General features: G+C 33.2%; 1 protein-coding gene across 1 annotated transcript in view; it reads right to left on the reverse strand.

Moving 5' to 3' along the window:
- Nucleotides 1–249: 249 nt before the first annotated feature.
- LOC129223119 (uncharacterized) overlaps nucleotides 250–26973 on the reverse strand; it is a 45539-nt gene continuing 18815 nt past the window's right edge. Inside the window, exon 2 of the mRNA XM_054857684.1 lies at nucleotides 250–471. Within this exon, the coding sequence (XP_054713659.1) occupies nucleotides 250–471 (222 nt within the window). The remainder of the gene's footprint in view (nucleotides 472–26973) is intronic.

Genomic DNA, 26973 nt, shown 5'->3' on the forward strand with positions numbered 1-26973 from the left:
CCGCATAGGGACTTTTGGTGGAAGTATTCTGTTGCGTTCTGTTACTTTAGAAAACGGGAGATTTTAGTAAATTTTTATTATTTTTGCTGGGACAATGGTACAAGATACCTGAAGACGTCCCATTCAACGTTTCGCTTATGGTCATCTTGTACATACCGGGCCATGCTATCTTGTACCAATTGTTTGTTTTTAATCATTTGCATTATATTAGATCATAGAAATCATTTAGTTGTGGAATTAGGCAAAAGTTTAAACCTGAAGGTCCCAAGATAAAATATTCCACTTGTGCCTATTGGCGTCAACATCGGGAACGGGTTCGTATTCTTTATCAAGGAACTTTTCTTCGATTTCATACGGGAGAGTTGTTGCAAATTTTCTGGGGAAATACCATGCCCATTTGTGAGATCCAGCAACAAACTGAACACATGTTTCCCGTGAGACCGGATCTACTGGCATCCAGATTGAACAAACCTGCAAAGTATAGAAGAAAAATAAATAAACATTTAGAAAAATGAAATGAGAGTAAAAATACCTCAATTGGACAGTTTGGTGCTTTTAGGTTTATTTAACTTTTTATTTTTTTACTTTTGCGAAAAAAAGGAATCCTTGAATATTTAACATATATTTTTCTTATTCCCCCCCCCCGAAAGAGAAAGCTATACAGTCTGTTTACAGGGTTTACACAAAAGAATGATGGAATTTTAAGAATTAATATTTTCAAAACTGTCACATACATTAAAACAATTAATACGCGATAAACAAGTAAAGTGTAATTAGTTATTTTTTACTTCAAGTGTTCAATATATGAGCTTTTATTACACAACAAATATTATCTTGTCCACAGTTTCCCAAATTGAATGCCGCGGGACCCTGGGATGCCGCCGGCAGAGCCCGGGGGGGGGGGGGGTCGTTACGTGTCCATACTATCACATATAATAGAGATAAGCTAGGATGCCCTGAAAAAACTCTATTTCTTCAAAGAGTGCCGCGAATCGGAAAAGTTGGGGAGAACCTCTGTCTAATCTAATCCATACGTCCGCCAGGTGATTTCTTTTTACGGGGTTGCGTCAAAGACACTGTTTGTCAACTACCGATGCTAAAAGCATTACTACAAGAACTTGAAGAACGCATTTCCGCAGCATTGCGAATTATTGACAGAGTGATAATATAAAATACAGTCGACTCCCGCTACAACGCGATTCGACCTACGTGAAATGCCTATAACGCGATTTTTTTCTGCAGTAAAAAATTTTGGAGCTAACGCGAATTCCTCACCAGCTACATGAAAATTTTCGGAAAGAAGTATCAACTTCGTTATTGGGTAACAATAACATAATTAATTAAACATTGATTTCTTGAATGGACTTGCATCCCTTTAGCATCCCCCACAGCGGAAGTTCCCGCACCATGCTAGTCTTCACAGCGCTTTGTTTGTGCATAAATGACCACTCAGCAATTTTCATTATTTTTTTTCTTCTAAATATTAAAATTTATATAATGGAATGGCACCTTGTCGTGCTGTTTCTTCTAAAGTTTGTGAAAAAGGAAAGAAAAGGAGAAAGTGTCTGACAAAAAAAGAAAAGCTAGAGGTTTTCGATTTGTTTGAACAACTAAAAAATGCATTGAAGGATGAAGGCAACACGACAACAAGTATAAGTGAAACTTCCATACGTATAATTCAAAATCAAGAAAAAAAATCTCCGTAAAAATTCAGAACTTGTTCAATGTTGAAACTCGGAGAGTAATGTCTAAGCCAAATAAATATTATGAAAAGGGAAGCTACTCTTGCATAGTGGATTAAAGAGACAAAAAGAGATGTGTTGTTATAAATGGAAACGTTTTAAAAGAAAAGGCTAAGTTAATGTATTTAATAATTAGATAAGATTAACGATCTGATCATGGTGCATAAATTATCGTCATCTTCCTTTTTAATCCAGAAATATTACTACTGTATCTACTGTACAGTACTATTATGGTGCAGCGTTTTATTATTACTACACACTGTATGCTCCGTGCTGTTTTACTTTGTGTCTCTCCCTTCTATTAATCATTCATTTTGTACATCTTCACAGAATTTTGTGTTGAATAAAGCAGATATTTTTTATTTTTAAATACAGTAAAAGTTCGATTCTGCCTGAAAGAAACTGTAGAGGGGTTTAAAGCAATTTGAGGGGTGTCAGTATATACCTTTTTCGAAACAATATTTTGTCGCTACCCTGTAATGTTCATCCAAGCATTTCACATGACGTAAAAAAGTGCACTCCTCATTTGCGTTGGATGCAGGAATTTATGCACAGAATCGAAATCATTCGATATTTGGAGCGTGTGTCTGAAGATTCCCCCCCCCCACTAAGAATCACAGAGAGGGAGAAAGATCATGTTCTTTATTTTTCGTAAAAAAATAAATAATAGTCTGCAGGATAAGGGAACAAGTCACTCAGACAGATAATTGTTTACTAATTTTACTGTGTATTCAGCACCGTCAAACCTGACAATTTTATCTGCATCAAAGAATAGTACAAAATAAATTCATCTTTAAATTGTTCTCTGAATTTATTTTCATGTAAAATTCTTGGAACTGATTTTCGAATTTCATTACTCGGTTTTGAATTATTAGAATGGTCAAAGAGTAGCGGCGGCGTAAGTGAAAGGTGAATTCAACAATTACTATTATAGATAATTACAGAAAAGCGACTTGCAGCAATCCGGCAACATATCATTAAAAAAAAAGTCTAGGAAACTGAAGGTGCCGACGTTGCACTAATTCTAATATTCAACACTTCTTTCAATTGCATGCTCTTGAGTACAGCCTTGATTATAGCTTTTACATCGACGTTCAACTGAAATGACTCAAAAGCAATCCTTTTTTTCTGTGCCATTTCTTTCTTTTTTCTGCTTTTTTTTTTTTTTTCGGAAAACGATCCATCCGAGACAAAAAATACTCCGCTAAGCGAACGCAATCTTGAGGGAACAATGCGTGCCCTATTTTCGCGGCAAAAATCACGGAATAAACGGTTTTGATACCAAAAGGCTGTGATAACCTCTCACCGTCTTTTTCTTATGCCCTTTTTCAGCGGCAATCAAATTTAGATTTTCTTGGAACAGGTTTCTCCAAATAGTCATTTTTTTTCTCGCTCTTCATGATTCATCGGAAGAGAGAGAGGAGAAAAAGAAAAAAATCGTGTGGCATACGACCGCTCCTTGCTTCTACTCAGTTTCCCCACAGTCATATGCTTCACCATATCACTCTTTGCATGCTCTTTACGATTAATATAATTATACTTATGCAATTTCGGCACGCAATAGACACACTGCCTCGGCTATGAAAGCGTTGTTATATTTATCTAGAAGGCAAACAATCCCTCCTTTTCGTTCAGTAACAGTCTTTTCTGGAAAAGGCAATACTTAGCTGATGTGCGGTATCCCAAGTATTAAAGTGTCCTAAGCTTTAGTATTACGGATTCCACATATTACAAGTAAAAGATAATTTGAATCTGTGAATAAACAAATATCGTAAGATAAATTGTTTTGATTAAACGACACGGGTTATTAAATTGAAACACCCACTTAAATAAAGCGTAAATTGAGTTTTATTTACTTGGTGTTTCAATTTAATCTTATTGTAGCACAAAGCTTGTTCGATTATTTTTAATGTACAGTAAACGATTACTTTAAAAACTTATTTTATTTATTTATTTTTTCTCTTGCTTTTGTGAAAGGAGTTCTGATTTATTATTCCAAAACTAGAAAATCGCCCGTCAAGGTATGACGGCTGAAAATTGCTTCTACATTTGAATGAAGCCATTGCCTTTTTGGTTATATTTTATTTTTTGAAATTTTAACCTTAACTCCAGTTAATAGGGTTCATTGTTGACCACTTTCTCGTTTCTTCATTTCCATGATATGAGTCTTACTAGCAAAACGGTTAAGTTACCCGATCCAGTTCAACCATGTCACAATAAAGCCTTTCCTTGCATTTTAAACATTACCAAAAAATGTTATCAAACTGTCATGCCATCGAGCGAGTTTCATTGTTGATGACGTCAGGAGCGTTACTCGATCATTGGTTATTGTATAAAAAAAATTGTGGATTGCCTGCTTTTGCGCTGTTGTTAGATTTTTTTTACAATTTTTGCATCTTTGCAAAGAGATGTAGAAAGTATTTTTATGAAAAAAGAAAAAAGGCTGAAGAAATATTATTTTCCGTCCATTTTTTTCGAACTGATTTACGCTAATTTTAAAACCTTCTTTCCATAACAATATTGTTGCAAAAAAGCATGAGAGGCCTGGTGTATCGTAAAAATATAGTAAAAGAAATCAAAATAAGTAATTAAATTAATTAATACATTACTGAAGAAACAGCTTAAAAGTTGAAAGTAAGGTTTTGAACCGGAGAAATGTGGGTTAGCCAGCCGATTCTCCTCCCCTGAATTTTTTTTTAAAGAAAATAGTTCGACTTTAATAAACCTTTTTTCTTTCTGTTATCTCTTTTTTTTTTTTTTCGAAAGACCTCCGACCGGATACATTATTCTTACATTTCATTTTGTTTTTACTTGTACAATTTTTTGTTCAACTTTGAAAAGTTCAAAGAGAACTTAACGCTTGTACCTACCTATGGGGAAATTAAAGCAAATACAGAACCTGAACTGTTGGCGATTTTGCATCACGTGAACTCTATTTGAAGGGGCTTTTGACTTTGTTTATGTTCATAAACGAACTTTTTCACTTGATTATTTAAGAGATAGTTTTGAACAATTCAAAATATTTTACTATTAGCACCAAAGAAAGAAGTTCTTCTTTATTCAAGAAACCAATAACTTTTTCAGTTCTAACAGATAACTGTATGTGTTAGAACTGAAAAATCCAAAAAGTTGCGAGAATTTCAGAATAGATTGTGAGTTTTTTTTGTTTCAGAAATAGAGAAAAAAGTTATTGCAAACAGAAACATTATTTGATATAGACTTAATAATACTTCAGGTTAAAGATTGATTCATTGAATCAAAATGAAGTGAATTCAAAGCGCAGATGATTTTATTGTGGAATAAAAATAACTATTAAGATGGACTATTTTATATTTTAATTCCAAAGTCTCTCAACATTATTCTATTATTTTATCAAAGGGAAAAAAAAGTTTAAAAAGAAGAAAAAGAAAAATCATTTGAATTTTGACGTCTCTAATTCAAATTAAGTTTTTCTCAATCGCGGATTGCGATAGGACCCTACTCGTTGAGTTTCTTGTTTCTACAATGGACTATGGACTGGGATGGAAATGGAGTAGAAATTTTCACCCATCATATTATGAATGGTGATTTTCTAGATTAGGTAATAAGAGGCATATTCATAAAAAAAGAAATGGTCATTAGGATGCCGCAATAAAGATCTGGTTATTATGGGCAATTTGCACACTTATACTCATCAAGATTAAATCTAGTGTATACCTTTATGATATTTTTATTTTTTATCAACTCTAAATGATAAGTAATCTGGAAATTTTGTATTTAGATGAAATTTTGCTTTTTAAGTTAATCTATGTTGATGATTTTCTAGCAAAAAAAAAAAAAAATAATTTGAACTCTGAAATTTTGAATTCAGGTTATGTTTTTCGCAATCACGACAGGACCCTACTTATTGGAGTTATTGTTTCTAGAAACGGCTCCTGTCCTCCCAAGCCTGCCTCTCCTCCTGTGCGGTTACGTGCGTAACCACACGTGTGTTAATAGTTGTGTGTGCAGGCGCACGTGCGTGCATGTATAGGCTTGTGTGTGTGCGTAGTCACTACTGTAATAGGAACAGGGGACCCTCGGGTGTGATGTGATGTGTGTGTGCGTAGACCTGTGTGTATGCACTTAGGCGTCTGTGTGTGTGTGGGAGTGTGTGTGTGCGTGACGATGCGTGTGTGTGAGCGTGTATGTTTTTGAGCGTGTGTGTGTGTGTGTGTGTAGGACATGGACGGTAGAACTACAACGCCAAGGACCGTCAAATGAGAACCATAAGCAATCGTGATTGCTCAAAAAAAAAAAAGTTTTTTTATACTTCTCTTTTTTTAAAAGTAAAATCTGCCTAAGTTAAGCCTTGAATGAATGCAAGCGATTTGTAACCATGGCGACGAAAATTTGTCCTCTTAATAGATATTAAAACAGCTATGCTTATTCTCGCCGACAAGGCAATCTCAAAAATCAAAGCAAACATCAACTTTGGGCTAGTGAGGATAATAAGACATTCGTGATTGCTCAAAAAAGAAAGAAAGAATGAAAGAAAAAAAAAAGAAATGAGAAGACAAAATCACAGGAATAGTGGTGGAGAGGGGAGAGATTTAAATCTATTTATTTTTCCTTAAATAACTCCAAACGGATTTATTTTTCATTTAGTGACTAATATATGTTACGCCCATACTTTACTCTTTTTCTATTCTAATTCTTTTATAATTTTTTTTTGCAAAAGATTGAGATAATATTTTTATAGGAAAGTTTCAAAATAAGCTGCATTTGTATTGCATGAAAAGTATCATTCTCTATTTTTGCAACTCTGCTTACTTATATACAAAAATAATTGAAATGTCATTTTTACACTTATTGCGCTACGCTTTTCAATCAGGGACTGCAGATACTCAAATTGCTCCTACCAGTGATTTGAGGTGGGATTTTAGTATCTGATAGTTTAGTTTTTAAGAGAATTTTTGAAATTAGTATTTTCTAACAGTCAAACTTCTAACAGTCAATATTTTTGCTTCAAAGCTAAATTCCTTTTTAGCCTACTTTCCCATTAAAAGTCAGAAAAAGAAGAAAAAAGCATGAAAGAAGGCTTAGTGCATCTTAAAAATATCGCAAAAAACAAAAAAAAAGTCAAAAATAAATTAAATAATTAAATAAATATCGAAAAATTAAAAATTGGAAAGTAGGGTATTGAGATGGGGAAAAATGTCTGTCGGTCTGTCCCCCCCTAATAACTTTTGAATGAATAGTCCGATTCGAACAAACTTTTTTTTTGTTCGAAAGATCTCGGCGAGGACACCTCATTCCCATATTTCACTTTTTTATTTGAACTATTTTTTGTTCAATTTTGAACAGTTCAAAAAAACTTAACATTAACGCCTACGGGGAAATTCAAGTCAATTCCGAACTGTGAGGCGAATTTGCTTCAAACAAACTTTGCAAGAAAAAGCGTTTGATGAAAAACTTGTATGTAAAATATCTTTTTGATTTGAACAATTTTCCGTTCAATTTTGAACAGTTCAAATCCCTTAACATTAGCGCCTACGGGGAAACTGAAAGCAATGTAGATTCTGTACTTGAAGGCGGATTTACATGAAACAAATTTTGTTGGCAATAGCTCTTGACGCCAAACTCCAGACTGACTCCCAGAATTTAGGGGCACTTGACTCCGACTCCTGTGCCCGATAATTAATCGGACTCCGACTCCCCGACTTCAACTCTGACTTCGTAGCTTTGGCAAAAATTTAAACACCGAGGACAAATGACTGACTCCGATTCTTAGATATTCGACTCCGACTCCTTTACCCCAAAATGAGATTGACTCAGACTCCGAAGCTATGGTTTTGACTGTGAAATAATTATTATTCATCTGACTTGTTTTTATTTTTACGCTAAAGTTTTAATTTAGGTATTCAGTTTTTCGGCGAATAAACTCGAAGTCATTTATGTTTCTACATAAAGGTATGCGCAGACGATTTTTTTCTTTCGACAATAAAAATTATTTCTTTAAGTTGACATTTTATTGTTTTTATTTATTTTGTTAAGTGCATTAATTCATTTAAAAAATTGTTTTTGGCAACAGGGGAAACATAAACGATTTTTTTTTGATATGATGCATGTATTTTAATGAGCTTATTAGTTTTAATTATTATTTTTTCGTTTTGAAAGCTGTGAAAGATTTTTTAATGGAAAAAAGTGTATTAGCTGCTTTGTTTATTTTATTCCTAGAAATCAGCTTAAAGTATTTTAAAAATATGTGTGAAAAAATTTGCAATTTTAGCTATTTTTGAGAATATTGATCAGGTACTAGAAAGTAGTATGGGTATACGGGAAAATAGGCTCGTCTAGTTTTAGACAGAACTTCTTGTTGTTACTTGTATTATGTCTACTTATCACAATCTCTTTATATTAAAAAAAAGCAAGGTCAAAGCAAATATTGAAAGGGAGTCTGTGGCGGGCCTGCGTCCAGGAGACCCCACTGCATCTACAGCCTTGAAATTTTGTACAAAATTACTTCGACTCCCGGTGGTTTGCACCTGGAGTTTTGTTTTTTAAAATTCGAATCAGTTTTTTTTTTTGTAATTTTTTTAGGCTCAAATTTCACGCAAATTGCTATTATTGCCTATTAAAAGCTGAAACATTACTTGCACACATTAATGTTATATATCGATGGAAAGGGTAGAGTTTTCCGCGTTCTACGAAATTTGTTTCAATGCTCTAACTTAAATATGGAGGGAGTTATTTGCGTTTTTAGCTCGAAATTTTTTGGGCTTAGCTAAAATTTAGGCACTTCTTTCTTCAATAAATCTATAAGTAAGAAGTGAAGGAATTGTCCCACAGTTTTCTTTTTGACACCACTGGAAAGAGCGGCTTTTTTTACTCCAGATCTAACTCGACTTATGGTCGAAAAACTTAGCTTCTATCTCGAAAGAAAAAAAGTTACAAGCAGTTTTAATCAAGTTCGAAAAATCTCATTTCCATTCAAATTATTCATGTTTATTTGACATTGCCATAGTTACGTCTTTTCGATTCGTTGGTTTATTCTTTCTTATTCTAAAATTTTAAGGGTTTCGATTTTAACGGAAAATCGTAGGCTCAACTCAATTCAAGCTCCGAGCTAAAGAGCAAAATATAAAGACCACGAACATGAAAGCGACTTTTAAAACGTGCACAACTGCAGTTTTGCAATGCTCAGGAGTCTCTTAGCCCTTATCGTTCTGCAAGTTGGTACAAATTATTTTGAAACCCGGAAAGGGGTACTTTTTGTTCCAAAAGGGAGCTCATAATGCGTTTTTAATCTGTTTCTTTTTGATTGATGATTTAAATCTTTGCGAATCAAATAAAATTGCGAAGCAATCTTCCGGGGTTGGTGAGCGTTAGCGAGCAGGGGGCAGAGCCCCCTAGTTCTCTAAATGATACATTCCATTTTACAACTGAAATATTCTCTAGATACAAATTTTGGTTAAAAATTAACTTTATGGTGTCGTACATTGCTCGCACACACTAGCTTAACCAGAAATACCTTCTGGAGGGATTTTTTCGGTCAAAAAGAAAAAAAAACCCTTTTAGAGGGACTTTTTGGTCAAAACTACCTTCTGAACACAATTTTTGATAAAAAATACAATCTGAAAGAGCTTTTTTTAAATATAAAAACTGCTCTTATATATGCATAAACTACTGTATTAGAATTTGCAGTTATGTTAAAACCAATGTCTCTGGGGGGGGGAGGAGTTTTACCCTCAAAAATCCCCCCTTCGCTGTGTTATTGCTGGCGCAACACCCTTTGCATGTTAAAATTCCACTTTCATCATAAACGAAATTCATAAAAATAACTAAGTCAGAGCGCGCTCACATAAGCACACACTCCCCCATTATTTTTCCTGTTATTGACTATCTATTCCTTGTACAAAGTAGAAAATGTATTTTTAATGATTAGTATAGTCAGGAGCTGACAAAACCTGGGTGACTAAAACAATACCTTGCCAACTATTCTTTCAGAACAAGAGAAAAGCTGCGTAACGAATGTAATTTCTCCTTATCTTAAAAAGATATTAATGTATTGGAAAGGGTTCAAAGGCGGGCTACAAGGCTAATAAATGGACTTTCTCACTTAGACTATGATTCCAGGCTTAGAAGGCTAAAAATGTACAGTCTTGAGCAAAGAAGAGACCGAGGGGACATGATTCAGTTGTTTAAATTTATTAAAATGAAAGATGTTACAGGGCTGAAGTTTAGCACTGAAAACAGGACAAGGGGTCATTGTTTTAAGCTATTTAAATCTCAGGCTAACATGGATATTAGGAAAATTATTATTTTAGCAGGGTAGTGGAACCTTGGAACAGCTTACCGGAAGAGGTGGTAATGAGCAAGGGAGTAGATAGTTTTAAGAGGGCCATTAATCTTCATTGGGGATTGTAAATTGACTAGGACCAGTCTACAGCTAGGCCCAGAGCCTGTTGCTGGTCGTCGCTTTTGTATTTGTATTTGTAATTTTTCATAGTGTACTCTAACTTTCTATTGTCTCTAAATTTTGAAAATGCTTACATTTGTAAAAATTTAGATTTTTTTTCAGCCGTTAACACATTTCAATTTTCTTCTGTACAACAGATTGGAAATATCAAACGAGTGTATAAAATTTTAATAAGTTGAATAGGTTAGTACCATTTTAAAATTTAATTTTCAATTGAAGGACAAGCCACTTAGTCTCTAAGTCCAGAATGTTATCGATTTTCAAGAAGACATATTTGAATCTGTAAGTACAGCTGTGTTATGTGTAATATATTTCAAATCACCCTAAATTGAACTAAAAAGAAAATTTAGCAAATTTTTGATTAAATAATTTTTGTTATTTGATATTTCTGAAGATATCTATCGTTCGAATCTATCAAGATCAGGTTTTTTCCGTTTTAGCTTTTAATTTTTATTTCTTAGGAGTTTTATTTGTCTGACATTTTGTTTATTTGAAAGTTAAGTTTTTCATCTCTAAATGATGCATCGACAAGTCATGCTGCATCGATGTTTTCTCTAAAAGCGATCTTTCTAAAATAATTTGAAAGATTTGGCACTAAGTGTTACAACTTTTGTCGGATCGTGACTATACTGAAAATAAAAAAAAATAATAAAAATAAAAAAAAGAAAAGAAAAAGAAAACATCTTATTATTCAATGAAATGTAAAAATCTTCAATTCAGTTTTTTTTTTTTTTTTTGTGAAGAACTATGACTAGAACGATATAAAATATTGCTGCATTCCTCAAGTTTCACCCCCTTTCTCTTTAGAACTTTTCAGTCAGTAACAACATTGATGTTTGTTTGCCTGAGGAGGAAATACTCCAAGAACTTTTGTAGAAAAAGTTTTTACAATTTTTTGTCGTATTTACTCTTGAAAATAATTTAGAATTTGATCTTTTGACAACTGGTTTTGAAAAAAAAAAAGGCATTACTTTCGATCATTTCAGACTTAAAGCAGACAAGATTCTGGAGAAAACCTTCGATAAATATATCACATATAATTAACTTATTATTTCATATGCGAGCTGTAATTGGATAATCAAATTTATTTTCCCCAGAAGTCATTTTTCTGGAGAAGATATAGCTGATGCAACTGTTCAAACCCTTTTTATTTTCTTATGAATCTTTCTGATTAATGTTTGCTTTTACGGAAACACACATGAAGCAAAATAAAAAGAATGAAAAATTATGATCAAGAATTAGTTGAAGCTGGCACTGGCAGAAAGCTTTATTCAATAATGCGTCTGTGAGGGATATCAAAATTTTCTTGAAAATTTCCAGACGTACTCGTGTGTACTTGGTAGTCGTTGCACAACAAAATGTAATTGACGCACATTGACGCAACGACACGATGTCTCATTGAAAGACAAAATCTTGCTAAAAATAATCAATGGATTATTTTTAGCAAGAGTACTTCATAGTTAAAAAGTGCATTTCTAATGATTTCAGAAATGATCAGATTGATTCGGAATTAGCATGTGAGGTAAAATGGGTAGTTAAAAAGAAAAAAAAAGCTTACAGAAAAAAATAAAAAGTCTTTTTTTTTTTTTTGAAAGAAAATAATTGTTTGCTAATTTTTCGAGGATTTAGCTGAGGAAAATTATTTATTTAAAAACTACCTTTTCTGGCTCTTTGGGGGATCAATCCCATGACCTTCGAGTTATTATTAAGACACTTTAACCGTCTGAGCTAATGGGTCTACATCTCGGGATGCAATGCGTGATAAAATTAAAAAATAAATTGAAATTGATGCCTTTACTTAGTTGAGATATTTTCGAAAAGTTAAACTGCAATTTTTACCACATTAAAATTAACTCTTTGTTTCCTGATTTTAACAACGACAAAACAGTAGTTTAGAACCCTGTAAAGAGTTTAGATTTTATATTCATGAAAATTTGGATCAGAATTCTGCTGATGAAAATACGGAATTGAAACATGTTTTTTTCTTCCATACTGATTCGAACTCACATCTTCGCATTATTAGCTCAAATATTAAACCAGCTGAACCAATGGACATTCATTTCAGGATGCTATACGTTAAAGCGATGCAATAAAAAAAAATGTTTTTTTTTGACATAACACCAAAATTGTGAACTATCTGTTTATTATTCACCAAAAGCGGTGAAAACAAATCTTTAAAATGGTGTTTTCCTAGTGAAGTTTTAAAAAAAATTGAGAAAGTTATGGTTACTTAAAAAAAAAAAAAAAAAAAAAACTTTGAAAAATAATATAGTATATATATTATGATACATATTTACGTATTTCAAGTACTTTATTTAATTTTTTTTTACAGTTGTTATTATTGTTACTAAGAAAGTTAACTTCCGCTCCTACAATTTTTCAACTCACAACAAAATCCCACTTCCCCTGAAAAAAAAATTGCATTAAAGAACTTTTTTAGCGATTGTACTGCATAGTAAAGGGATTTTCAGTTACTTCTTTAACTAAGATCTTTTGCTTTGAAACATAGGAGCAAATAATACACAATTTTAAAAATGTAAAAAACAGATGAAAAATTAAAAAAAAAAATCATTACAAACATCATGGAAGTTTAATTAGTTCAAACATTATTTTCTAATCTTTTGTCAAAAGCACTTAAGGACACATTTTGTTTTCAAACTGCTTCTGATTCATGAGAAGCAACTAAAGATAATCAATTATTATACAATTAATTTTAATTAATTATAGTTTGAGGAAAGGCAATTTGGGACTGTGTATTGTAATGCAATCTTCCCAATCATAAGTTTTGGCATTTATCCAATGTCCTTTCTTTAAAGACCATAAGTTTTCGAGTTGCTTTCATTTCCGATTTCATGAATAGATTGATTAATTGATATACGATACTTTTTCTTTGAAAAGTTCGCTTAGTTTCGTCATAAATGTGAGGTAATTTTAGACTTCTGTATTTGGCTTGAAACTTTAGATAAATTCTTTTTCTGCAGTTTCTGAAAGCTGTATTGCTTGAAAAGATTGAATGCAGTTTTATTCGTATTGATGTTCTTACATACTTTTTTAAAAGAGCTTCCGTTGGACAATCTTATGTTGGCATTTTGAAAAGTTTTCTTTGACGGTTCGTTTCAAAATGTTTAGTTTATTTTTTATTTAATTTTCATAAGATTATGAATTATAGAAATAAAATTTGGACAGTTAGCTTGTAGATTGCGATTGGAATGTTGATTGTGAAAACGTTTTTTGGTCAGCGGTTAAAAGTTTAAAAACGAGCTGATGTGTGCATCACATGACTTCCTTTTACTCCAATTTTAATGTCATTTTCCCATTATTGGCAATTTTAATATGATTCAATAGTTTACTCTCTAAATATCACCACCAGCGGCCAAATTGAAACCAAATTAAAAAAAAAAATCACCAAATTTGTCGCCAAATGGACTGGCGATATATATCGTCAAGTGTCCGCCAAATTATAACACCACTTAAGTATACATCGAAATTAACAATGATCCCCCCCCAAAAAAAGGGGCAAAAGATCCCTTCAGAAACACCGAAATGCAACCAAAAGGGGAGGTGCACAACTAGACCCCACTAGGAGTCTCCGTACCAAATTTCAACTTTCTGGGACATACAGTTCTTGAGTTATGCGACATACATACGCACATACGCATATCCGCACATACACACATACGCACATACATACATACGTACATACGGACGTCACGAGAAAAGTTGTTGTAATTAACTCGGGGAATGTCAAAATGGATACTTCGGGGTTTATACGTTCTTAGGCACTTATCCGCGTGTGGTCGGGTTGAAAAAAAAACTCAACATTAATTCGGGGGTGAACAAAATGGAAATTAAGGCCGAATTTTGAGTGAAAATTTTTTCGCGAATACAATACTTCCGTTTTTGTAAAAGGAAGTAAAAATGAAATGAAGGTACTTTTTATAAAAAGGATTGAACTTTTATAATGACGAAGAAAAAGAAAACAATAAAACAACTTTATATTTTGTCTGGAAAACTTCTAAACAAGATCATATAATCAGACAAAAGAAAAAAAATCAAAATATATTTAATGCTTTGAATTTTTTGATATTTAATACATAGAGAATTCTGATTTGAAACACTGATGATGGATATTAAAAAAAATACTGTTAGCAAAAGAAGCCGTAATTTTATTGAAAAAAAAAGTTTAACTAATGAAATTCATCATGTAATATAACCTAAAATGAAATTTATGTTCAGAAATTCTTAACATTTGATGTAGAGACGTAGATAGCACCCCGCCGCACAGCACCCCGCGCACGAGGTGGCACGATCCAGAAACACTAGTCACTCAGTGTTACAAGGAAAAAAAACCTTTTTTGTTACATTTCCATTGTATTTTCTCCCAAATCACTGTTACTCCCAGGGCCCGATTAAGATATCAAGGGTCCCTAAGCAAAATACTTTTTTGGGGCCCCCTGTATTCAAACTTTATAACTTTAGCCATGGGCTCAAACAATTTTAGCCATACACTAAAGTAATTATAGCCATTTGGGGACCCCTAAATATCCTGGGCTAGACCTCGGCCTATTTGGCCTATTCAGTAATCAGGCCTTGGTTACTCCTAGGGCTTTCTGAATGAAATCTCTACTAATGCAACATATACCCGTATAGCGTATATCCATAATCAACTCCCCCCCCCTCCGCCATCCCATTCTTTCTCCTGTGTGCTTATGCTTGTCCCGAATATTTTTAGGGGAGTGCTACGTCATGTCCTCTTTTGTATCTCTCAATGCGCCCTTTTTGTCTCCTTGTCAACACTTGACCACAGCAGCAAATATTTTCTTTTTCGAATCTTTTCTTTCTCTGAACAGGATTAGTTTATTTATGCACACTATTAAAAAGAAGAAGAAAAAAAATATAGCAAAAATACGGGGAACGTAAGACATGACAAAAAAGTGGAAATTCGAAGATCCCCAGATGAATCTTAAGCTTGCTTTTTTAAACTCTGCCCTTTCATCGCGATCACGATTTTTATTTTCTTAAATTAAAACTAATGATTTTTAATGTAATCGAATCTCTCCGGATCTCCATGTAGTTTTTGTTTCTTCCCATGATAACTTTAAGTTTGATGAAGTAAATCTTAGATAGGGTGCAAATATATATCTTGTGGCAGGGCTGGGTGTTAGGGGGGCAGCTAAGTCTATATACGCCTCTGATTAGATACATTTTGCTGAGTTTGTGGATTGGTTTGCGTGTAGTAACCCAGCAGAATTTCTCTCATAACACATTGTCTGCTTTAAATGTAACTTTAAAAACATAAACAAGAAATTTATTATAAACATAATGCATTTAGAAATGCGCAAATTGAATTCATTGTTTTTCAAAAGTAAAAATTAAAACATGTAGTCTTTCAGTATATCATCTTTTGAAATGTAAGCATTCGTAATTCTTCCAGGCGTGGATCACCCTATTAAATCCCTACCTGACACTTTCATTTCAGGGAGATCTATTCTCATCAGGGTGTTCATGTATCACGTGACTGCCAGATCATGGGTATTGATAGCTTGTGGATAATTGGATATGCCCTCCCCTCACTTCCGACAGACTGCGAAACACAAAAGAATTATGCTTATTCAAATGGCTACAGAAATCGATATTGGATGTTTTTCTCGTCCATGGAAAGTTTTTCTTCGCTTACTTATCGAAGGGAGCTATTCAGTTGTTAAGAGTTTGGAAAAAAAAGTCTTTTTGAATCATTTAGATGTGATATATGAATATTTTTACACATTAAGTTTAGTTTTATCGTTTTTACAAACATAAAAAGAACACATTAGTGCAGGGGAAACCTTTTCACTACTGAGGACCATTTGGTACAATTCCGAATCCACAGTGGAGAACATATTATTCTATCTTCAAAACAAATATATCAGTTGAAATGAGATGAATCCAAAAGTTTTCTTTGATAAATTTATTCACAACTTGAAGAACAATATAAATAAATTTTCACTAGCTGTTTGTGGACCACATAAAAATTTCTTGTGGACCATTGGTAGTCCGCGGACCACGGATTGAGAACCACTGCGTTAGCTCCTCCAAGACCCTCCATTATTTTTTTAAAGATATAATCTAATTCGGAGAAATCGTTTCTTTCTCTAAAGAATCTTGGCTAGGACACCTCCTCCCTATGTTTAGACTCAACGAAAAATTTTGAATTCTGCACAAAAAGTAACAATATCAGACAAATTTGCTTGAACAAACTTTTATGTTAAAGATCATTTAACTTATGACGTTTAACAGTTTTTTTGGTTGATCATTTTATTTATTTATTTAGTTTGAATAACACATTTTTTTAAACATTATTGCTAACGGGAGAAATTCAAACCTTTGAGTTTAAAAAATAAAGCTAAAATTGCTTTCAGTACCAAAAAAAAAAAAAAAATCCAGAAAATACAAATTTTAAGATTTTTTTTTTCTTAAGAAATAGAGTAAAAGGTTTTTCAGAATTTTTAAACGATTTTCTCCTTAGACTTTTCATTATCAAAAGTCAAGGATCGATTGATACTTTAAATTTAAAGTGTTTATTTTTTTTCTTTTCATTCGAAATTAAAAGCTGCTAACTTTTTCTTTTGCTTTGAAAGATGCTGAATACTTGTATGTGTTTTTTCATTTGAATTTTAACGTTTATCTATATTTTATATTAGTTTCCATAAAAAGAAACGAACTAAACTTATAATCAAACCCAACATTGATGAAGTTGAGGGATTGGTCGATTAGGCGGTTTTGAATCAGTAAACTTGAAACTTTTTTTTATTTATTTATTTTATTTATTTTTTATTATTATTTGTTATTACAAAGGAACTATATGTAGACTATTGTTTTTGATGAAAATGATTACACTAAAGTGATTAAAAAGTCAGTAATCCAACGTTATTAAGCACAAAACTTGCAAATGATTGCAGACACGTGTTTCGGTGTTTTTATTTATTTACTAAATAGGAATTTAGTAGTGAGAGTTTTGTATTAGATGGAGTTTTATGAATATTTTTTCCTTTTATACCTTTTGGGTCATTTCACGGTAATTTAGACATTTATGTAGAGTTCGTAAAGTGACCTTTTTTGCCATAACTTTTTGATTTGCAAATTATTTTAATTTGAGCTTATCTTACAAACACAGTAACTCAAATTAAAATAATTTGCAATTCAAACAGTAAATCAAAAAGTTATGGCAAAAAAGGTCACTTTACAGACTCTACATAAATGTCAAAAATACCGTAAAATGCCCCTATTTAGAAAAATGAGCTTCTTCATGAAAAAATTCCTGTTCAAAACTGATAGTTAAAAATTGCCGAAATAGAATGACTAAAACTTTGACAGAATGAATTTGATATAGTTCGTAGAATAGGTAAGTTTGATTTTCTTATTAAATATATATATACATTTTAGATACATGTATTTGTTTTAACCGTGAAAAAAAATACATTTGTTACAATTTTAAACTTGAGGGAGAGAGGAATTCTGCGTTGAATACTGGGGAACGTCGTCTAGTTAGTTGCAAACAAACTTTTTGTTTTCTTTGAAAAACTTCACCTTTCAAGTCATTTAATCAAGATCAAAAGAACAGCTTTCGTTTTTAAAATAGAAAGATAAAGACATTAATTATTGTTTTTGAATAGCAATAACCGTCCCTTTTTATCTAGAAACACCAAATAGAAGTAAATCAAAAGCCTTATAACATGATAAAAATTGTGATGACTGATATAAATGATGTAGAACTCGATAAGCATTGGAAAGGCTCTTCTTGATTTCAGCTCGCCAGGATTAGTTACACCCCTCGGGATTTCATCTCATATCACTTCATTTCAGTTTGAAATCCTGGGTAAGTAATGAGATACGAAATGAGGGAAGCAAATTGCACAGCTTGTTCCTAGAGCAGACGAGTGCAATTTATCACTCGCAGACGAATGAAATTTTTTCTCTCCAGAATGAATAATCGATAAGCACTTTTGTGCTGGTTTTCTGTGAAAAATTACTCATAACATTTGAAAAGATGTCATAGTGGTTCGTTCATGCTACATGAAAAGCATTTATCCTTTGTTTAATGATTTTTCTTTCTTAACCAAACAACTCGAAATTAAAAAAGTTGTTTCTACTGGAACTGTCTTTATTATTGTTGAAAAGATATGATAAAGCGTTTAATCTACATAAAGACATTTGTTCTAAATTTGGCATATATATTTCTTTCATTTCTGAAGCAATTTTATGTAGTTCTCACCCTTAACATTTCTTAATGCATTTCACATTTCAAATGTTGTAGTATAAAATACGTATTCCAAGGGGAAAAAAAAAATCCTATCTACTTTTCTACTTTCTTTTATAAATTTTTTGACAGAATAACACATCATTTTATGTGATTAAGATACTTAAAAACGTTTACTCTACATGGGATTTTTTTTTTGTTTTGTTTTGTGAATGCAATTTTACACGTTTTTATTCAAATATTGCATACTATATTTAATTAAATTTATATCACGAAGCATTCATTCAAACATTCATCAAGTTGCATAAAAGCACTTCTGCATCTAAATGATTTTATTTTACTAAATAGTTTCATAAAGCTAGATTTCAGAAATTTTTTTTACATTTCAAAATTTGTTACAAAGAGTTTATTCTATGCAAAACAATTGTTCTATGTTTGAAATTAAAGACGCAAAAATAAAACGAGTTTTGACCATTTGTTGAAAAATCGTCAAGTCTTTTGTCACCAATTTGACGACAGATTTAGCGCTAAAAATGCAATGCCAAATCAAATGTCAGTGTGGTGATGCTGATAAGATTCTCTTAGTGCCAAATTTGTCACCAACTTAGTGAGATATAGCGCCAACACGACGCGAAACAATTGGGGACATAAAGCTTGGCGCAATACACTGATAAATAAAAAGTAGGTTCAAGTTGCTAAAAGTTTTACGAACAACGTCTACAATAATTTTTTAAGAGTTAAACGCATTTTGAACAACTGAGAAAGAAATGTAGCATCAGTTAGGTGTGAATGGGTAACAGAAAATCAATGTTCCAACTTTAGAACCTCCTCTTTCTTTTGGATTAACTCCGAGATACAATTTTGCGCTTTGTATCTTAGACTATACTCTCTGAGAGTAATCTGCCATGAAAAATGTGACTTTATGACTGTTTGTTAGCGAATGAAATCACGTTTCCTTTCACCTCAGCATATTTTCTTTTACCCTAGAGACTATGAGGTAAATAGAAACCTCCCATTTATTTCCTCATGAGGTATAATCGCACTTTACACTATCCGTTTAGAAGCTTAAAAAGTTCTACAACAACAATATACTCAATCTGTCGTATGCTTCCCTCTGAATTCTCCAAAAGTAATCTGACATCATTTAAAAACAAAAATTATAGCAAAAATCAAATTATGCCTTGAATTAAAAAAAAATATAAGTTACATCAAAATTTAAACTTCCAAAAACTAAAAAAGAAAGGGAAACCTAAAAAGCTTTGTTGCTTTCACATGACCCATGCTTCCTTCTACCCCAACTGACCGTATATGATCGTGTTATCGTTTAAACTTCTTACCTTGTTTCCATCGATCGGATAATATGATTGGTCATGATGCCACGGGGTCTCTTTGTCTGTCCCGGGTTCTTTTACCAAAACATGCTCGTGGTAGATTGCAGCGTACTTCAGAGGCCAACATAGAAGAAAAAATTAAAACTCTTAAAAAAAAGCCTGAAATTGTACGGTAAAAGATACGGGCATCCATGCTGCCAGTAAATGTTACTGTAAAATTCTATTTTACTGTAAAATATTAAGGTAGAGTAAAAGAGTTAAAAATAGCAACATGCCAGCTGCAGGATCGACCTCGGGACCTTCGCACTGGCAGACGGCTTTGCTGACCACCATAGAACTTGGGGCACATCGAGCGAGGGGGAAATACGGTGTTATCTACTTCGCACTGTAAGTTACGTGGTGCATCAATTGGCGCTGCAATCGTTTATTTATTTATTTTTTGTTACAATATACTGTAAATTTTTCTGTACTGTTAACACTCCATTTTACAATAATGCTAGACACAAAAGTTTCCTGAATTTTTAAGTGTAACATTCTGTACACGAACATAAAAGTACAAAGCATTAGCAAATACTTTCATCTTGATCGAGAAAGTCTAAACTTTGACGCAAATCCCCAGACAGCTACATTGTTTATCAAACTTTATACAATGTATTTCGCTTTGGATTATGAAAACAGTATTGAATTCGTGAACGATGAAGGTACTTTTTAACATGCAAAATCATACATTGTGTATTGCAACGAATATTTTTTCTAGTCAAGAGCTTCAACTTTAGACTTTCACTCAATAGGAATAAGCTCATAAATTAAATTAACAACTTAAAGAATATTCATAAATGATGTCTCATTGTTTTCCAACGAATTCGACAAACCTTTTGTCAAAAAGTGTCATACTTCATTGTACCCCTTTCCCTTCCTTGTCACATGTCACCCTGCTTTTACCCGACTGCGCGTGCGCGACGCAAAAGAGGGTAATGTGTTTATGAGGCTATGTATGTATGTTTGTTCCTATGTGGCGTTGTACAGGCTAAACGCCTCGGCCGATTTTGATAAATCTTACGTCAATCGATTTGTCTTAACCTTGGGAGTGTCACTAAACACACGACAGTAATCAAATTTCACCATATCAACAACCAGTCGCCATATTGTAAGTTCGAGATCGTGTCGCACGCTACCTGCGTGCTACACAGCATGCAACAGATGCAGGTAGCGTTTTCGCTGTTTGTTTACTAAGTCTGCTAATTCGATTTTCATCTCTAACATGTTGCATTTGTTTTTGTCGTGATTCAGGGGACTGAGTTTCGCGACGTATGCTCTCCTGACGGGCTTTTTTAGTTTTTGGAGAAAGATTGGATTGACGGGACTTTTCCACGCTGTTAACCCTAGCGTCAATGACCAAACTTTTCCCTTACTTTCAATAACCGGGTACCCGGGTGCCCATTTTGAATTTCGAAGATTTAGAGCAGAAAAATATTTTTTTTTCTGACACCTCTTCCATTTAATTGAAATGTTTTCTTCCACCCTCATCTGGGGAAGTTTGTGTATCCTGTTTTTACCAAAAACGAAATGGTTTATTGTTTTCCAGCGTTTTATGTTTACGTTTCACGCTAAATTGTCTGTTAGAAACAAATGTGTTTCTCCAGTTTTTTCGTAATACTGAATGTATTAGATTTTACATTTTGGTATTTTATAGTGAATTCGTAGTATTTTATTTATTTATACCAATGATGTTCAACTTACGACCCGCGGACCACATGAGGCCCGCGAAACTCATACCATATACACATAGGCCTGTTGTACCAAAAAATATTATCTGTAATTTTATCCTCACTATCATTTGCTCAACCTTTGCTGTCATGCCGTCTGACATTCGTAGGTATACTTAAAAAGAAAAAAGAAAAAAAGGACAGATAATATATTACAACTGAAATATTATTGCTCTCTTTGAAGTGTTTTCTTTTTGTTTCTTTTCAAAGGATTATTTATCCGTTTTCAGCTTCTAGTATGCTTTTTACACATATTTCAGACAAGAATTTTCCCCGGCTAATTTATGAATTTTCTGACAGGTATTCATCAAACGTTCCATCTCTGTTTTTTGAATGTTTTGAATTTAATCTTAATTTGAACACGTTGAAACATCACACCTCTATTCTTGAATGCATTTTGTCCGGTATAAAAGTATCGGCATAAAAAGAAAAAAAAAACCGTCAAAAGTTACTGGATATGAAACAAGATATCTGCTGGGAAAAATAAAAATTTTTATTGAATGAAGTGACCAACATTCATGTTTTGAGTTTAAGTTTTCAGTACAAATTTTCACAATCTCAGCAATAGAGTGCACCAGTGTTGACTTTTTCAAGAGTATTTGTACACAAAAAAATTTTACACATGCCCTACAGTCACTTTCAGCAACTTTTTTTTAGATAATTACAGCTTTATAGCAAATTGAAAGGTAATAGTGACTTTTTAACACAGTTTAAAACTTTCTACATTTTTATTTCAATAGAATAAAATTGGTCTTGATTTTTCATTTTTCCCCTCGTGTTATGACTTGTATTGATTTGCATTAATTTAGTTAATTTCAATACGTTTTGCTTATTGTAACAAGTTTGATGATGTTACCTTAAGTAGTGCATTTAACCTAATCGGGCGGATTGCCTAACTGTCAAAGCAATCCGCCCCAAAGCTGTAATTTCGTTACTTTGCAATAAAGAATTTAATTCTTAGTTTTTGGTCATGAATAGATGTTATGCAGTATCTGGACCTACGTCAAAAAAAGGCAAGAGGTATGATCTTTAATTTTTCGTAAGCATAAAATTATTTTTGAAAACTTCTGCTTAGGTGGGGTGTGATAGCCGACTTACTCTAAATTTATCGTTCACTTTAGCTGAGAATAGAAAATAACGATATCCGTTGACCTTGTTCCTTTGCAAATAAGGCAATTGTAAACGCCTAATAAATACCCGCTTGATGCAGCGTTAGCGGTTATGAATTGAATAGCATATCCTGTTTTCTCAAGAAGCAGCATTACTTCTATTAAAAAGAAAGAAAAAAAAATGAAGGAGAACCAGTAAACAATCTTTGTTGAAGTACTATCAGGCGCTGAGGGAGGAACGTAAGATCGCTTAAAGATGATTATTTTAATAATGGAATAAAAAAGATCAAATTTCAAGTCAGTTTTTCACAGAAAATAGCATTTATAGTTTTTTATAATCTTCATATGGGGTTGAAGATAATGCACGAAAAGCCGGTATCTTCAAATTATAGGGGTTCTATATTGAATGATTGAAATCTCTTTTCCATCCCATACTTATGTGACCTAGAGCAGTTGCGAATCAGGGTTTCCAAATTTAAAAACTGTAACTGGGCCATTCCATGGAAAACGGTCATTTTCGTCCCACACGTAACGCCTCATATATGTCAATAAAAATCATAGAGTAAAGAAATTACATAGAGAGGCCCCGCTATACTAAGAAATTGAAGCCGGAAGTTGCACCGCTGTATCCCAAGATCCTTAGCTTTTTGAGATACATCTTGATTCAAAACACTCCATTACTGAATCTCAATTGGTTGTTAATTTAATCTTAGATATCGTTTCAAGTTTATGAAGCACGTTTTCGAAATTGCATTAAAACATTAATTAAAATGCAAACGAATCCGCCAGCTACTTTATACGGTCCCTTTGCGAGATAGGTAAAAACTATTCTCGCGAAGCGATCATATTATCATGACTCCGCTCATCATTGCACCGCTGTATCCCATAGTTCCGGCTTCAATTTCATCTCCTTTTTACCATAGACGGGGCCTCTCTATGTATATTTCTTTACTCTATAATAAAAATAGTACTTTAAAATTTTATTGAACAATTTTTTTCCTGCTTACAAACTATGTGTGAGATCTTAAGCAAAAAATTTCGTCATTACCCTTTAAAATTATTACTTTTTAATGAAATATATGAACCGTCACGTGCGGGACAGGCGGTTGGCTTTTTCGTGGAATGGCCCAAATACGAGACAGGCTTCTAAAGGGGGTTTTATAAGAGAGGCGTGAAGTGTGAATATTGGATTTTCACAACCTTGAGTGTAATGTTAAATTTTCCCCACTCATATTAGAGAAAAGGGAATGTACAACAACAAGCATTTGAATACAAACTACGTTTTTTATCACTACATTGTTATTTTCTTTGTAAATATTAGTGAGAAAAGTTCTAACATATGATGCTCAATGCAGTGAACATTTGTATTTTCACTTTAGTGATCCCTTTTTTCAGACTTGTAAGGTACATTTGAGGCAATGAGAAACAAAGGGATGTAATTGGTAAAATTAAAAATTTGGAGATAACCAATACAAATGGTAGGTGAACCTCTCCTCTGTCTTGGGGCAAGAGATGGTACTAGTAGCTCTGGTAAGTACAGCTACATGTAATGATTCAGAAAAAACTTTTCAATAAAAGCCAACCTAGGATCTTATTTTTAAAAGCATTTTACTCTAAACTTGAAAATGTCCACTTGCATCCCTTTGCTTCTCACTGCCTCATTTATCGTTTTTAGGAATGACTAATACAATGAAATTCCGTAACTAAGAACATCAAAACAACGAAATATCCGTTTGAATGAAATAAGTTTTCAGATTGAATTTCCACTGCATTGCCAGAATTCCACTAAAACAAAATGACTGATACAACGGACAATGTTTTGAATCCATTGAAGTTCACTGTCACACTATTTCACTGAATCAAAAAAAAGAAAGAAAAGAAGAATGTACTGCTTTACCAGACAATGGATAAATCGAAATTGCTAAAATAATTCTAATGCATCATTGATAAACAATTTTTTGACTCTCAAATTGAGCAGAAATAGAAGTAAACCTTACAGTTGGGACAAACTAAAAGAAGTTTCAAAAAAAAAAAAAAAAAAGCAAGGTAAGATTCAAAATCTTACTGAATAAAAAGTGACTTTCTATTATAATGCAATAATTATTTCAGTATAATGTTGAAAAACCCTTTAAAAAAAGAATTTAATACTTGATGTTACTGCTGTAGCAATTCGTTTTCCCATTTTTATGTGTTTTTATCCCGATAAATTTCAAAGTTGTGATAAATTTCATTCCAACTTATATTTGTTGAATTGATAGCTACAACGAGTTCTGCTTTAAATAACTAAACATATAACACTAACATCACACTTCAGAACAATTTTTACATTTGCTACCACCCATGATTTTTTATCACTTTTATTTCATTTTGCGCTTTTCTTTAATTAATTTTTTCTTAAAATAATGTCTAATTATCTGTCTCTACTTATAAAGTACGACGACGCTTTAGCCGTCCCGCGTATCAAAGTTCTTTCAAAGGAACAGTTTTTCCAAATAAAGGGGCAGTTCCTTAAAATCCGAGACATTTGGCAACACTGGTTACGATCTGACAGGACAACTTTGCACCACGTTAATAATCCATTATAAATGAAATGGTTTTCATAATTAACTAGTGCTACCCGCACGACTTTGCCCGTAATAGAAAAATTAAAAGGTATTTTGGTTCGTTTGTATATTTACAAATAATGTATGATGAATTTTCTTGCCAATCTACTTGTGCCCAAGTTACGGTTCCACGTTATGATAATTTCGTAATTTACTCGTCCATCTTATGATAATTTTGTTCTTAAAATTGGAATAGAAAAAGAACCACATCGAATTTTCAAAAAATCGCTTTTAGGTGCACACCCCCATGCTACAAACTAACTTTGTGTCAAATTTCATGAAAATCGGCCGAATGGTCTAGGCGCTATGTGCGTCACAGAGATCCTGATAGACAGAGATCCGGACACAGAGAGATGCTGACAGACAAAGAGAGATCCGGACAGGGAGACTTTCAGCTTTATTATTAGTAAAGATATTGCCGGCCGCCTTGTTTAATGGTCAGAAAAGTTTGATTGTGATAGGGAGGCCCCGGGTTTCAATCCGGCCTGGACATGGATGTACTTTCTTTTTCCTGTTCTTGTCCTTTCTTTATGGGAAATGTTTTTGCGCTGTGAATTATTGTCTACCCTATAAACGGGTCGTTCTGGCATGTGTGTATTGTGGGAGTCGGACTTCACACCAAATTACGATACAGTAGGAAAAGTAAAGCAGTTCAACCTAAATTGCCAGCCTAGCTAGCACAAGACAACCACAATTAATTATATTTTTACTTTCTTCTATATCTAATATATAGAAGAAAGTATTGGATTCGTGCAAATTTTCGAATTTCGAATTTTGACGGATTCGAACGTTTTGAGGTGTGCTGAGTCCATTTCGACCATTTTTGGAAAATGTCTGTCTGTCTGTGTGTGTGTGTGTGTGTGTGTGTATGTGTGTGTGTGTGTGTATGTGTGTCACGTCTGTGTGTGACCAGTTTTTTGTGGCCGCTCTACAGCAAAAACTACCGCATGAAATCGAACGAAATTTGGTACACATATGTGCCCCTATGTGAACTTGTGCCCATTGGTTTTTGGCGCGAATTCCTCCAAGGGGGATGGAGCAATAGGACGTTTTTTGAGTTACGCGTGCTTGCTATTCCTCAGGAAGTAACTGGCGGAATCAAACAAAATTTGGTCCATATGTTGCCATTAACAGGAACAGGTGCTGATTCAATTTTGGCGTCAATAACTCAAACGGGGGTTGAGCTATAGAACGTTTTTTGTCATCAATTGTGACTGCTGTATCTCAAGAAATAATGAACTGAATGAAAGAAAAATTTATCGGCAAGTAGCCCTTAGTGGGTATAAGAGCTGATTTTATTTCGGTGTCAAAAGCTGAAAAGGGGGTGGCGCAATCGAATGTTCTTTTTTTTCATTGTGAGTGCCATATCTCAAGAAGTAATGCTACGTTCTGGATGAAATTTGGAACAAATGTGAATCTATTTGTAAATAGGCGTTGTTTCAATTTTGGCGCCAATCGCTCCATGGAGGGCTGATTTTTTTTTGTGTAAATAAAAATAGCTTTATAAATGCAACAATAAGAAAGATAAATTGTAATACTGTCGTCTGCTTATTTCACGTGATTTTAATTTTTGGGAAATAATCGGAAATGTTATCGCAATGATTTAAAATTAATAACTGTTGCCATTTTATGTTTGTTAACAAACAAAACATCTAATTAATTCAAGCAAGGCTTTTAAATTAACTTTCAAGTCGTTCTTTGCTTTGCTTTTGTGGGAATTCAGGAACTCGGACGGCCGTCAGGTTT

This window comes from Uloborus diversus, chromosome 5, assembly GCF_026930045.1.
Source record: "Uloborus diversus isolate 005 chromosome 5, Udiv.v.3.1, whole genome shotgun sequence".
In the NCBI taxonomy this organism is placed as follows: Eukaryota; Metazoa; Arthropoda; class Arachnida; order Araneae; family Uloboridae; genus Uloborus; species Uloborus diversus.